Source organism: Corythoichthys intestinalis, chromosome 10, assembly GCF_030265065.1.
Source record: "Corythoichthys intestinalis isolate RoL2023-P3 chromosome 10, ASM3026506v1, whole genome shotgun sequence".
Lineage (NCBI taxonomy): Eukaryota > Metazoa > Chordata > Actinopteri > Syngnathiformes > Syngnathidae > Corythoichthys > Corythoichthys intestinalis.
Genome location: NC_080404.1, coordinates 47206399 through 47221683, shown reverse-complemented (window position 1 = coordinate 47221683; position 15285 = coordinate 47206399). Strand labels below are relative to the sequence as shown.

Sequence of the window (15285 nt, the reverse complement as noted above, 5' to 3'; positions counted from 1 at the left end):
ACGCTCTGTGTCTAATTTTAGTCGCGAAAATGTGACCACTTGGTCGCAGTCTGGAGCCCTGGCAATCATCTAACAGCCATAGGAGGTGCGCGTGTGCACTGAAAATAATAAAAGAGGACGAGATTCAAGTGCTTCCAGTCTTAAAATTGTAAATGGAACTCCGCAAAATATAAAACCGCTAATATCAGCCTGAAGTGCCCATCATACAACACCAATTCAAATGAAGATGGGATGTTGTGTTAAACATGAATAAAATCAGTATATTCAATTAAATATAGGCTGAATATGATTTGCAAATCACTAATGATTATTTTGTTTTTTTTCCCCTCACACAACTTCCCAACTTCATTTGAATTGGGTTGTGACACACCGTCCAAACATCTGGGTAGCAATGGTAATGTGAGATTCTGTATGTAGCATCAGAACATTTTTGTAAATGCACCAACCATAAGCCTTGGCAAGCATTAAAATGAAAGCATAAAATGCTCAAAGATCTCAACAAAGTGGCCTATTCAAACTTGTTTCAGCCTTTTTAAAAGACATTTAGGAGCTCTTGATATGGCATGTAAACGAATAAAAGGGGTAAGTGCCAGAAAGTGTGTGCGAGTGTAAAGCTTCACGCCCCTGTCCTGCAATTGCCAATTTTCCTCTGTTAAGGCTCTGATTAACACCTCCAAAGGTGGAATAGGCCTGTTCACTCTTGGTCAGTGTCATTTAAGGGGCTTTAAATGACATTTTCCCTGTGGAGCAAGGGAGAGCACAGCTGCCTAGTATGGCATGCATCCCTCTGCAACGCCAGAGGTGCATTCAGGCATGATGTGGGAATGCTACAGAGACAGCTGGCACGCAACTGTGCACATATTAGACAGTAGGGCTTTGAGCTATGACCTCAAGAGGCTGTACCGATGAAAACATCCCTAGAGAGGGATCCCTTTTCACTCGTGGAGCACAGGTAAGCTCAAATAGTAGACAATTAAACGAGTCATGAAAAGGCAAAAACGGGATTCCTCATCCAACAAGGATTTATACTTTTGCTTCAGTTTTACAAACAGTAGCATGTATGCAAGTTTAGCATCCCACTAACAACAACTTATCTTGTCAGAGTCTTATACAACTATGATGTCAAGTAGGGGTGTGACAAAATATCGAAATGACGATATATCGTGATACTTTGTATCTCAAAAGGTTATCGATATGCTCCAGGCAAGAATCGAGATTTCGTTTTTACAAATCAAGTCAGAAACCTTGGCGTAATTATTGACTCAGACCTAAAATTTGATAGCCATCTAAAGTCCGTCACTAAATCCGCTTATTACCACCTAAAAAATATAACCAGAATTAAGGGGCTTCTGACTCAACAAGACATGGAAAAACTTATGCATGCATTCGTTTTCAGCAGATTGGACTACTGCAACGGTATATTTACAGGTCTTGATAAAAAATCAGTCAGGAAGCTGCAGCTAGTACAGAATGCTGCAGCCAGAGTCCTCACAAATACAAGGAAGCTGGACCACATTACACCGGTTTTGAAATCGCTACACTGGCTTCCAGTGAGTCAAAGGATAGACTATAAAATACTACTGCTCGTCTACAAAACACTTAATGGCCTTGGACCAAAATACATGCTTGACTTGTTAGATTCCTATGAGACATCTAGACCCTTAAGGTCGTCTGGAACGGGTCTTCTGCATGTTCCAAGAACAAGAACCAAGCAGGGTGAGGCAGCATTTAGTTATTATGCTCCTCACCTCTGGAACAAGTTACCCGAAGGTCTGAAGTATGCTCAAACCGTTAGCTCATTTAAATCAGGGCTAAAAACGCTTTTGTTTAGCACTGCATATCCATAACTGTCTATATATTTCAATCTACCTGCCTTCTATTCCTCTTGTGCTTATCTCCATTGGTGATTTCAATGATTATTATTAGTAGTAGTTTTTGCTTTATTTCTATTTTTGTTTTATTTTTATTTATTTATTTTTATTCTGTGATTAAATGCGATCTTTTGTCTTGGTTTTTACGTTGTGTTGATTTAAATGTGATTTTTATGGTTTTCATGTGATGTAAAGCACTTTGAATTGCCTTGTGTTGAATTGTGCTATATAAATAAATTTGCCTTGCCTTGCCTTGCCTTGCCTTGCCTTGCCTTTAAAAAGGTGTCAATGTCTAAAAATAAATAAATAAATAAAAAGGAACAAACAAGTTGCTACCAAAATGTTCCACCATAATAGTGCCTCATTTAACCCTAAGGCTGCATTGATGGTGCTCGATGCAAATCCATTTAGACTGGGAACGTTCGTTCTTCGAAACCAGAGCATTCACAGTCATTCTTTCTAGGGGTGCACGATATCCATTTTTTGAAACCGATATCGATAACTTCCTGCTCCTCAAAGCCGATACCGATAATAAATATATATATTAGGGCTGTCAAACAAATAAAATTTTTAATCGAGTTAATTACAGCTTAAAAATTAATTAATCGCAATTAATCGCAACTCAAGCCATCTATAAAATATGCCATATTTTTCTGTAAATTATTGTTGGAATGCAAAGATAAGACACAAGATGGATATACAGTGCCTTGCAAAAGTATTCGGCCCCCTTGAATCTTGCAACCTTTTGCCACATTTCAGGCTTCAAACATAAAGATATGAAATTTAATTTTTTTGTCAAGAATCAACAACAAGTGGGACACAATTGTGAAGTGGAACAACATTTATTGGATAATTTAAACTTTTTTAACAAATAAAAAACTGAAAAGTGGGGTGTGCAATATTATTCGGCCCCTTTACTTTCAGTGCAGCAAACTCACTCCAGAAGTTCAGTGAGGATCTCTGAATGATCCAATGTTGTCCTAAGTGACCGATGATGATAAATAGAATCCACCTGTGTGTAATCAAGTCTCCGTCTAAATGCACCTGCTCTGTGATAGTCTCAGGGTTCTGTTTAAAGTGCAGAGAGCATTATGAAAACCAAGGAACACACCAGGCAGGTCCGAGATACTGTTGTGGAGAAGTTTAAAGCCGGATTTGGATACAAAAAGATTTCCCAAGCTTTAAACATCTCAAGGAGCACTGTGCAAGCCATCATATTGAAATGGAAGGAGCATCAGACCACTGCAAATCTACCAAGACCCGGCCGTCCTTCCAAACTTTCTTCTCAAACAAGGATAAAACTGATCAGAGATGCAGCCAAGAGGCCCATGATCACTCTGGATGAACTGCAGAGATCTACAGCTGAGGTGGGAGAGTCTGTCCATAGGACAACAATCAGTCGTACACTGCACAAATCTGGCCTTTATGGAAGAGTGGCAAGAAGAAAGCCATTTCTCAAAGATATCCATAAAAAGTCTCGTTTAAAGTTTGCCACAAGCCACCTGGGAGACACACCAAACATGTGGAAGAAGGTGCTCTGGTCAGATGAAACCAAAATTGAACTTTTTGGCCACAATGCAAAACGATATGTTTGGCGTAAAAGCAACACAGCTCATCACCCTGAACACACCATCGCCACTGTCAAACATGGTGGTGGCAGCATCATGGTTTGGGCCTGCTTTTCTTCAGCAGGGACAGGGAAGATGGTTAAAATTGACGGGAAGATGGATGCAGCCAAATACAGGAACATTCTGGAAGAAAACCTGTTGGTATCTGCACAAGACCTGGGACTGGGACGGAGATTTATCTTCCAACAGGACAATGATCCAAAACATAAAGCCAAATCTACAATGGAATGGTTCAAAAATAAACGTATCCAGGTGTTAGAATGGCCAAGTAAAAGTCCAGACCTGAATCCAATCGAGAATCTGTGGAAAGAGCTGAGGACTGCTGTTCACAAACACTCTCCATCCAACCTCACTGGGCTCGAGCTGTTTTGCAAGGAAGAATGGGCAAGAATGTCAGTCTCTCGATGTGCAAAACTGATAGAAACATACCCCAAGCGACTTGCAGCTGTAATTGGAGCAAAAGGTGGCGCTACAAAGTATTAACGCAAGGGGGCCGAATAATATTGCACGCCCCACTTTTCAGTTTATTTGTTAAAAAAGTTTAAATTATCCAATTAATTTTGTTCCACTTCACGATTGTGTCCCACTTGTTGTTGATTCTTGACAAAAAATTAAAATTTTAAATCTTTATGTTTGAAGCCTGAAATGTGGCGAAAGGTTGCAAGGTTCAAGGGGGCCGAATACTTTTGCAAGGCCCTGTATACATTCAACTAGTGATGCACGATAATACATTTTTCAACCGATATCGAAAACCGATAATTTCCTGCCCCTTCCACGCGATAACCGATAATGTCACGCCGATAATTCTATTCAAATATGTATGTAAAATTTTAAAGTATACAAAGATCAAATATTACTGTGCAAAAATGGAATTTAGTGCTATTTTTTTCCACATCAAATGTGAACAAGTAGTAAATTCCAACATCTAAACAATGGCAATGACATTGTGTAATGGTAAGCTTTTGGCAACAATTACTTCAAGAGTAAACACCCAAGTTGCACAAAAATGCCTTTAAAAGTAAGCCCTTCCCAACATATATCACATTACTACACTGCAAAAGCACCTCCTTAAAACTAGCGGAATTGGACAAAACTGTTGATTGCGCACATTTGAAGGGTAAATCAAGTAGGATTGCATCAAGGATTGCATTATCGGTTGAATTTCGTTTTATCTGGATTATCTGTGTGACGTCATAATTGCCATTATCGGCCAATAATTATCGGTAACCGATATTATCGTGCATCTCTACATTCAACATACGGTACATAGGGACTGTATTTGTTTATTACAACAATAAATCAACAAGATGGCATTAACATTATTAACATTATGTTTAAGCGATCCATGGATAGAAAGACTTGTAGTTCTTAAAGGATAAATGTTAGTACAAGTTATAGAAACTTTATATTAAAACCCCTCTTTTTGTTTTAACAAAATTTGTAAAAATTTCAATCATAAACTAGTAGCCCGCCATTGTTGATGTCAATAATTACTTACACAATGTTCGTGGGTGCTGAAGCCTATAAAATCAGTCGCACCCAAGCGCCAGCAGAGGGCGGCAAAACTCCATAAAACACAATTAACATGTGGGCATTTTACTGTACTGTCATTTAAATCTGTCTGAGCGGGGCATGTGCGTTAATTGCGTCAAATATTTTAACGTGATCAATTAAAAAAAATAATTACCGCCCGTTAACGCGATAATTTTGACAACCCTAATATATATATATATATATATATATATATATATATATATATATATATATACATATATACAGTGGGGAGAACAAGTATTTGATACACTGCCAATGGGTTTTCCCATTGACTGTGTATCAAATACTTGTCCTCCCCACTGTATTTAATGTATATTCACCCGAGTTGTTGAACACCTGGAGGTTTAAAAAATTAATAATGGTGGATTCAACATAGATTTGCCTTTGACCTCACCAGAATTTCCATAATGACATGAACATTATTACAATGAACAAAACAAAGACAAGAACAGTCTTGACATCAAATAAAGTGCCTATATTTATTTTTTCAAATAAATATAATTTGAGTCAATCACAATCAATTAGTCTATATAATTGAAGATGCGTTTCCTGAACAATGAGCACTGAACTGAAACATAAACCCAACAGGTATTGTGCTTTGTCATCAGATAAAAATATTTGGTGCTACAGGAGACTGTTGTGGACTTGGTCCATGAAACAACTTTCTTAACCTGGGAGACAGGTTAGGACAGCAAGCCTATCAATAACCAAAAGGCCTCTCAATAACTTACTAACTTATAACTAACACTGTAAAATGCAAACATTATATAGTAAGGGTTATCACTTATCCTCATAACAAAAATATGGTAGAAGAAAAAGGATTAATGGCTTGCCTTATAATAATCAATGTAAACGGCAGTGAGTGAACTCATATTCAATTAAGTATGAGGTTTCTTCTCTGCATAGAATAAAATCCTACCAAGCATGCTGACAGGACTAACATTAGACGACAACTATTATATGTATGTATAGCATACCACACTAGCTTGAGATACTTGCCTTAACCATTGGCTGGCTTCTATAACATAACAACTTATGAAGTTCTGTACATATGACCCTTCACCACCGAAGTAAACATATATTGCACATCCATATGTTATAGTAAACATAAATACTTACAGACATATATTTCCGAGGCGGAAACAAATGACAGAAAGCATTCACGATTGTCAATGCTACGGCTAGACACAGCACTGTGTAAAGTGAATAAGTTTGTGGGCCAAATTATAGATGCAGCGAATTATTCTGATCGGCAGGTGGCAGCAATGTCCCGCAAATGGTCAACTGATTTCCCAGCCAGCCAGCACAGTACATATTATCGGTCCTATTAATAATGTTATTGGATTTATTTGGGATGACATCGTAATTCCTATTATCGGGCCGATAATTATCGGACCAATAATTATCGTGCACCAGTAATTCTTTCCAATTTTCAGGGCATTTACAGGTCACTTGCTGTTCATTTTAGGGCATTTACAGGACATTTCCTGTTTAGTTGGAGTCACTGCCTATTCATTTGGGTGATTCCATGGTCACTTTCTGCTCTGTAACTCAAAATAAACAGGAAGTGACCCATGAAATACCCCAAAATCAACAGGAAGTACCATACTGGCCCGAATATGAGACGGCCCTGATTATAAGATGACCCCCTCTTTTTCCAAGACTCAAGTTTGAAAAAAAGACTTTTTGAACACCAAATTAATTTTTATACAGAAAATAATTACAGTACATCTGAAACAAATGATTATAACAATATATTTGAGAGAAAAAGCATGTTATTTTGCCTCATTCAAATCTTAATATCTGAACATTTAAATATGTAAACCAAAGTGCAATTACATTCGTAAATGAATGGTTTCTGGTTTTTGAAATGTAAATAAACCAGTCCATTGTGATAAAACGACAAAATTGCAATAACTGCATTAACCATCAAAGTGAAGTCTAACTGTAGTCTTGAAACAAACCTGAATAAGGAAAAACATTGCAATAAAATAATGCAAACTGGTTAAACTTGAGAGTAGCTGAGATCTGTCATGACAGAACATCGCTTCAATGATATCTGGCGCCATCTAGGGTCGTGAATGGGTATAACGTCTACCCCCCACTTTTTCAGTCTTATTTCAATGCAAAAAACACCGTCTTATATTCGGGCCAATACGGTAACTGAAAATCAACAAGTAAATGACCTTAAATGGCCCAAAATTACCTCATTGCCTGGCATTGGCTGCCAGTGATAGCCATAGACGTCCAATCCGTTTGAAGTGGGAGGGATGGCAGCGAATGAACGAATGTTCATTCGCTGCCACCCTCCCAGTTCAAATGGATTGGACGTCTACTAGTGATAAACTCGTTCCAATTCACAGCAGAAGCTTGTTTTTCCTGTTTTTTAGTTGATTGTAGAATATCCTAGAATAATTTCCTGACCAATGTATCGATAATCATTGTATCGCCATATCGTCAGATCATCGTTATCGTTAGCTTTGTATCGCAAATCATATCGTGAGGTACCAAGAGTTTCCCACTCCTCGTCTCAAGCATTTACGCTTAGAGTGACAAAAGAAAAAAAGCTGTCAATGATGGCAGTGATGCCAAAACATCATTCCATTTAATAATCCAGTGATTATTCTACTGTACAAGTGTGCTGTGAGGGTTCACCAGGTGTACCATGGGAAATTATCGAATTTCACATAATTGGTTCAAATAGTTTTATTGATTCACTATAAACAAAGTGTCTTAGTTCATCCATCTTTGCCGGTGCTGTATAATGAATGGGAGAATACTGAAAGGCCCTTACAGAAGATTACAAAAGGTACAATTAAGATGTGTGTATATATAATGCATGAGCATTATTTTTATGTATGAAGTTCTCCCATTCATACTATTACTTTATATCCATTTTGTTAGGTAGTATGTCATGAGATTTTCAAATGTAACAATGGTTCAATAAACATTGGAAAATGCAATACTAATCCAGAGTTAGAGTGCTCTAACATCCTCTCACACTACTAAAAGCTACCGGGGTGACAAAACTGCACAATATCTAAATACGAGGGGGAAAAATGGCTTCCATCTCCCTAGCTAAAGCATTTCAATCTAATTTCAGAGGGAATAATGATTTTTACTTCACAGAAACAACGCTCCCAGCGATTAATGCATGTCAAGCCAAAGCATAAAAAACAATTCCAAGTATCTCGTCTCAGTGCAAACTAAAGCACCACGTCCGCCACTCCTCATCATTGCACAACTCAGCCTGGTCAGCAACAATCATGATAACATTTTTCACAGCAGTCACCACCACACACATGCAAAAATGTCATAAAAGATTCAATATGCTGTCTTGATCCCTCCAATCCAATTTTGTTAGCAAGTTACCACAGGGAGGGCGGGGTTAAAACTAGAGAAGGGTTTGATTAGGCGATTTAATTGTTGAGATTATTGTTTTTCATGTTAACAAATCATACAAATCACTTGTTTCACGGAACTTTAAGTTGGCCATAGGATGTTATCCAATTTCTCTCCAGTAAATATTTACTACAAAAATATATATTTGTTCAAATACAGTGCCCTCCATAATTATTGGCACCCCTGAAAAAGATGTGTTTTTTAGCTTCTAATATATATATATATATATATATATATATATACACACATATATACACACACATATATGTATATATACATATATATATATACATATATATATATATATACATATATACATATATATACTAGGGCTGTCAAAATTATCGCGTTAACGCGCGGTAATTAATTTTTTAAATTAATCACGTTAAAATATTTGACGCAATTAACGCACATGTCCCGCTCAGACAGTATTCTGCCTTTTGGGAAGTTTTACAGCAAGGCTTTTTGTGCTGCAGTACAACAGCGAACTCTTGTGGTCGCTTTGCGACATGGTTTCTTTTTTTCTTGCCAGTTCATATGGCTGCACGGCGTCTCGGGCTGAAGCCTACATTGTAATGTTGTGCTTATATGATCCTTGGACAAGATCTGTCCGTAAGTATGGTTGTTTTAAAGAATGTACATGTTATGTTAGTAAGCGAAATGTTCTATTTTTTGTATGAGACGCTTTTTGTTTATGTTTAGTGAACCTGAATAGCGTGCTAAGCTAATGTTGTTGCTAATGCAATGCTTGTGTACTTTTTTTTTTGTAGTTTTATGACGGTCTAAAGAGGACAATGGTTTGAGGCTATTTTATTAATAAATCAGATGAAAAAGGAAGAAGTCTGATTATTAAGGCATCGTTCACTAGCTGTCTAGCTTTGGAAAAAGTAGACGCTTCGGAGTGAGGACAGCATAGACAGATTTAAATGACAGTAGAGTGAAATGCCCACTACAGTCCTTATGTCCGTATGTTGAATGTACAGTGGGGAGAACAAGTATTTGATACACTGCCAATGAATTTTCCCATTGGCAGCGTATCAAATACTTGTTCTCCCCACTGTATATATCCATCTTGTGTCTTATCTTTCCATTCCAACAATTTATTTTACAGAATATAAATAATTTACAGAAAAATATGGCATATTTTATAGATGGTTTGAATTGCGATTAATTGCGATTAATTTCGATTAATTAATTTTTAAGCTGTAATTAACTCGATTAAAAATTGTAATCGTTTGACAGCTCTAATATATACATATATACATATATATACATATATACACACACATATATATATATACACACACACATATATATATATATATATATATATACACATATTTTTTATTTATTTTTTTTTTTTTTTAATTCAAATAATATGGGACCTTAATGGAAAAAATAAAGAAAAATCCAACCTTCAATACAAGTGCATTCAGTCAGTGGAGAAATAATCCCACATACTAAGGGTGTAACGGTACATGTATTTGTATTGAACAGCTTCGGTTCTGGGTACTCAGTTCAGAACGGAGGCGTACCGAACGAGTTTCTGACGTAATGTAACCCTTACTTTTCAAGGCTGTGAGTCGATCGGGTTACAGTTTCTTTGTGTTAATTATATTTACTCTGTCTTCTCTACTATAATGAAGACCAACACGGTAGGACAGTAAGAAACGTCAACAGCGCAACAACGTGGCCGCCGCGAGAATGCAGTGAAAGGCGGGCATAAAGTCAATCAGCCAATGCACACCAGTCGCAGTGCGGCCGCATGTGTAGACGCATCCCAGAAGAGGCTCAACGCGACGCACGAGAAAAGAACGGCAGAGCTCGGGCAGACCGGAACTCACTCGTGTAAAAATATGGTGGATCCGGTCGGTTTTCAAACTAATATGCAATTGTAACCCACTTTTGTGCCCATCAGATCTCTTGAGTGGTAGATCGGGGCACAGTTGACTTGTCTTTGTTGATTTACTGCTGTCTTCTCTGCTATAATTATAACCAACACGGCCCAGTGTTCAATAAAAAAAACTCCTACAACAACAAAACAAGTAGGAACTAATATTCACATAGGAATTATAGTTATACAAAATAAAATATACAATATAAATCAATACTACATCACATTTGTAAAATTTAAACTAGGGCTGTCAAAATTAACACGTTAACGCGTGGTAATTAATTTTTTTCATTAATCTTGTTAAAATATTTGACGCAATTAACGCACATGTCCCGCTCAGACAGTATTCTGCCTTTTGGTAAGTTTTACAGCAAGGCTTTTCGTACTAACAGCGAATTCTTATGGTCGCTTTGCGACATGGTTTTTTGTTTTCTTGCCAGTTCAATATGGCTGCACGACGTCTCTGTTGTGCTTATATGATCCTTGGATAAGATTTGTCCGTAAGTATGGTTGTTGTAAAGAATGTACATATTATGTTAATAAGCGAAATGTTATATTTTTTGTATGAGACGCTTTTTGTTTATGTTTAGTTAACCTGTATAGCGTGCTAAGCTAACGTTGTTGCTAATGCAATGCTTGTGCACTTTTTTTTTTTGTAGTTTTACGACGGTCTAAAGAGGACAATGGTTTGAGGCCATTTTATTAATAAATCAGATGAAAAAGGAAGAAGTCTGATTATTATGGTGTCGTTCACTAGCTGTCTAGCTTTGGAAAAAGTAGACGCTTCGGAGTGAGGACAGCATAGACAGATTTAAATGACAGTAGAGTGAAATGCCCACTACAGTCCTTATGTACCGTTTGTTGAATGTATATATCCACCTTGTGTCTTATCTTTCCATTCCAACAATTTATTTTACAGAATATATATATCATTCACAGAAAAATATGGCATATTTTATAGATGGTTTGAATTGCGATTAATTGCGATTAATTACGATTAATTAATTTTTAAGCTGTAATTAACTCGATTAAAAATTTTAATCGTTTGACAGCCCTAATTTAAACACATAATAAAATAATAGCCCATTTAAATAAAAGGAGCTAAAAACACCTGTAATTAAAAAGAATAATATACAGATCCTGCTTACACAAGTAAATTTATTAATTTCTGTGTGGCGCTTTAACTTGAGAAAATCCACCAATAAAGCTTTTGAAAACCGTTGAGGCATTTCATTTGTAAAATACATGTTAAAATCTTTGTCAATGGGATTGCTCTTCTCTTTAACACAGGACTTCTTTTTTCATCTTTCTTTCAGAAAGAAAGCTGACCAATACGCGGGGTCTAAAAGGCAAATTGTTGTTGGATTATCTTTAAATACCCACTATTTTTTGAGCAGAATTCTGCCTTTGTATAGGCTAATGTTCCTATTGTTGAAGGCACAAAGGTGTGTAATAAACAACTAGCACATTTATTTTTTCCATTTTGTTTTCTTACTGTACCGAAAATGAACCGAACCGTGACCTCAAAACCGAGGTACGTACCGAACTGAGATTTTTGTGTACCGTTACACCCCTACCACATACAGAAAAAAAATATTTGACATCAAATAATGTGTGTCACAATTATTAGCACCCCTGGTGTTAATACTTTGTACAACCCCCTTTTGCCAACAAAACAAGGACTGGGGACTGAGATGGCCATGGGAGGAGCTTGATTTTTTGTCTGGTGAACCATTTCTGTGTAGATTTGGCCATATGTTTAGGGTCATTGTCTTGCTGAAAGACCCAGTGATGACCCATCTTCAGCTTTCGGGCAGAGGGCAACAGATTTTGATTTAAAATGTCCTGGTATTTCAAAGCATTCATGATGCCATGCACCCTAACAAGGTCCCCAGGGCCTTTGGAAGCGAAACAGCCCCACACCATCACTGACCCACCCCCATACTTCACAGTGGGTGTGAGGTGCTTTTCAGCATGCGCATTTTTCGTGGCACGCCAGACCCACTTAGAGGGTTTGTTGCCAAAAAGCTCAATCTTGGTCTCATCTGACCAAAGCACACGGTCCCAGTTGAAGCCTGGGACTGTGTGTATTTTTGTGTGAGCATTGTAGCTTGTTTTTTTTTTTGTTTTGTTTTTTTTGCCCCCCCCCCCCCCCCCCCCCCCCCCCCCCCCCAGGTAAGACTAATGCCCACCCACACCTGGCATCCTGGTAACACCACTGCCTTCAACATAAAGTGTATTTAGTTTCATTAAGATCCATCAAGTAGTTTCCGAGATATGGGGTCAGCCATTTTGGAACACCCTGTATTATCACAAATGTTATGAAAACATTTTATAAAAGTTGAAAAGTTACCCAGTGTTGCTTTAAGAGTATGCACTAAACCTGTGAAATACAGCCTACATATTTTAGGAACTTGTGAGGCGACCAGAGAAAGCGCACCAAGCACTAAGGACAACCTAAAAGCTTCAAACAGCTTAGATTTTGAACCTACGAATTTTTACTATGAAATCGACTGTATTTGCTGGCCATCGCATGTCGTTGACTGGACTTCACTCAGAACTTGTGCACCACAGGTATGTGTATTAAGCCCCCTGCAGCGGCAGGACCGACTGACAACATATTGAATCTTAAATAGCACACACAACCCCAGCAGTGGCCCAAGGATTGATAGTACTCACCCGTCAGGGGGTCGTAGGAGCCGTCTAGGTCCCGGGAGTCAGTCAAGCTTTCACGGTTTTTGCTCTTCATTTTATTTTATTATTCTCAAGTCTTCTCCGAGCCGGCGAAATGAGGAATCTGATTTGCGTGACACGGAAGCTGTTCTCTCTTTCTATTAAACAAATATCGAGCACCTGTTAACGAGCCGGATTTGCCGTGCCATGGAGCTCCGAAACGCGAGTAGTAAATTCCCCCGTCGACTCTTCTCTCTGAGCGTCCTGCTGTCGAGTGAACTGTTCGCGCGTCTGCGCCCGCGCTCACGAGCGTGACGCACGCGCACAGATCTGGACACACGCGAGCAAGCAGGTGTTCGAGTGGAGTCGGTGTCTGATTTTTTTTTCTAAAAGAAAATAGGTTAACTTTTATGTTAAAAATAATGACGCTGAAATTTGAGAAGTGGTAATCAACTCTTGTCCTAACTCTACACTACTGTATCACTTCAGCACCACTCCAGAGAGCTAATTTCGTCAAGGTGTTTACATTTTTACCAACTAACTGGGCTTGTTATTGTTTGTTTTTATGTTTTGCTCAGGAAAAGCAAATTGCCAATCATGTTCAATAGTATCAAATTAGGGGTGGGCGATATAGCCCCAAAATGATATTTGTGATAATCATTGTTGTCACAGATTACTTGAAAAAGTAATTTAATTACTGATTACGCCTCAAAAAAGTAATCTAGTGAAGCGGGATGCTTTGCTATGAGTCTTTATTGCTCGCTCTGCTGCCCTCTGTGGACTCTCGTACACTCTGTCTTGAACCGGGACGCGCGCGGCTCTTTATAATGTCTAGTCACGTGACTGTGATGCAGCCGGTAACGCGCTCGGCCAATCAGACACACAATTAAGGTGGGTGAATTATGTCAACAAAGGGTCACCACACAGGTCCCCCCAGAATTCACCCACACATGACGCCAGGCGCAACCCGAAACAAAAGTACGGAACGGAAGGGTTGCGCGGTCGGGGCGTCTGTGGAAGATGACCGAACGGACGGTCAGGCGGCCGTCCAGGGTGCCAGATGCGGGACGCCCATGAAGAACAGTCCAGAGGACGCCCGGAATGCCAGGCGGCGGGCGACCGAAAGCGACGTTCAGGCGGCCGTCCAGGACGCCAGATGCGGGACGTCCGAGCAGAACGATCAGGAGGACGCCCATGACGAGGAGCGCGCCGTGCAGCACCGCGCAGGCGAGGCCGGAGAAGCGGACGCCGAGAGAGGCGGCACGCGTTGCTCAGCAGCGGTCGAGGAAGAGGTCGAGACCTGCGACGAGCAGCACCACCCGGTCGAGGCTGCAGACGAGGGCGACGGGCGCGGCGGTCGGAATCGACCGGTCGAGGCCGGAGACGAGGGCGACCGGCGTGGCGGTCGGAATCGATCGGTCGTGGCCGGAGACGAGGGCGACCGGCGTGGCGGTCGGAGTCGCCCGGCCGTGGACAAGGGCGACAGGCGACACGAACCAAGTCGACCGGTCGCAGCAGGAGCAGTGGAAACGCCGAAACCAGAGACGAAGCGACGCCATCGCTGTCCACAAGCAGAGGACGAGGAGAGACGTCGGCGTTCGCAGGCGCTGGCCGAGGTGCAACCACGGAGACTTCCGGAGGCGCTGGCACAGCAGCGAGGTCAGCGGCAGAGGCCAGCGGCGCTGGCAGAGGACTGACCTCGGAGACTCCCGGAGGCGCAGGAGCGAGGACAGTGGCGGTGGCGTCCAGCGGCGCCGGAAGAGTGGCGACCTCAGAGACTTCCAGAGGAGCAGGTGCTGGAGCGACGTCAGCAGCGGCCAGAGACGCAGGCACAGGAATGACGTCGTGAGGAAGGCCAAGAGCAGGCGCAGTGTCGACGAGAAGACCAGGGCCGGACGAGACGCCGTCGAGTAGACCAGGGCCGGACGGGACGCCGTCGAGAAAACCAGAGGCGGACGGGACGCCGTCGAGAAAACCAGAGGCGGACGGGGCGTCGTCGAGTAGGCCCGAGGCGGACGGGGCGTCGTCGAGTAGGCCCGAGGCGGACGGGGCGTCGTCGAGTAGGCCGCAAGCAGGCGCACCGTCGTCGAGTAGGCCGCAGGCGGGCGAAATGGCGCCGCTGCCGGGAAAGCCAGGGACGGGCGCAGCGGCATCGACGGAGAGCGGCGACGGAGCCGAGGCGAGCGAGAGCGGGGCCGGAGGCGAGACAGCAACGTTGGCGTCGGCAAGTGCCAGAGCGGAAGCGCGCGGCAGTGGCGTGGGT

The 15285-nt window shown here is 40.8% G+C and overlaps 1 protein-coding gene across 3 annotated transcripts in view; it reads right to left on the bottom strand.

Annotated features, from left to right (window-relative positions):
• Window positions 1–13284, bottom strand: part of LOC130922947 (Kv channel-interacting protein 2) — a 311907-nt gene extending 298623 nt beyond the window's left edge. For all 3 annotated transcript variants that reach the window (XM_057848242.1, XM_057848237.1, XM_057848241.1), the window contains exon 1: window positions 13029–13284. Coding sequence is in view for 2 of the 3 variants with exons in the window: in XM_057848237.1 (XP_057704220.1) it covers window positions 13029–13098 (70 nt within the window). In the remaining variant the exon portion in view is untranslated. The remainder of the gene's footprint in view (window positions 1–13028) is intronic.
• Window positions 13285–15285: the final 2001 nt, after the last annotated feature.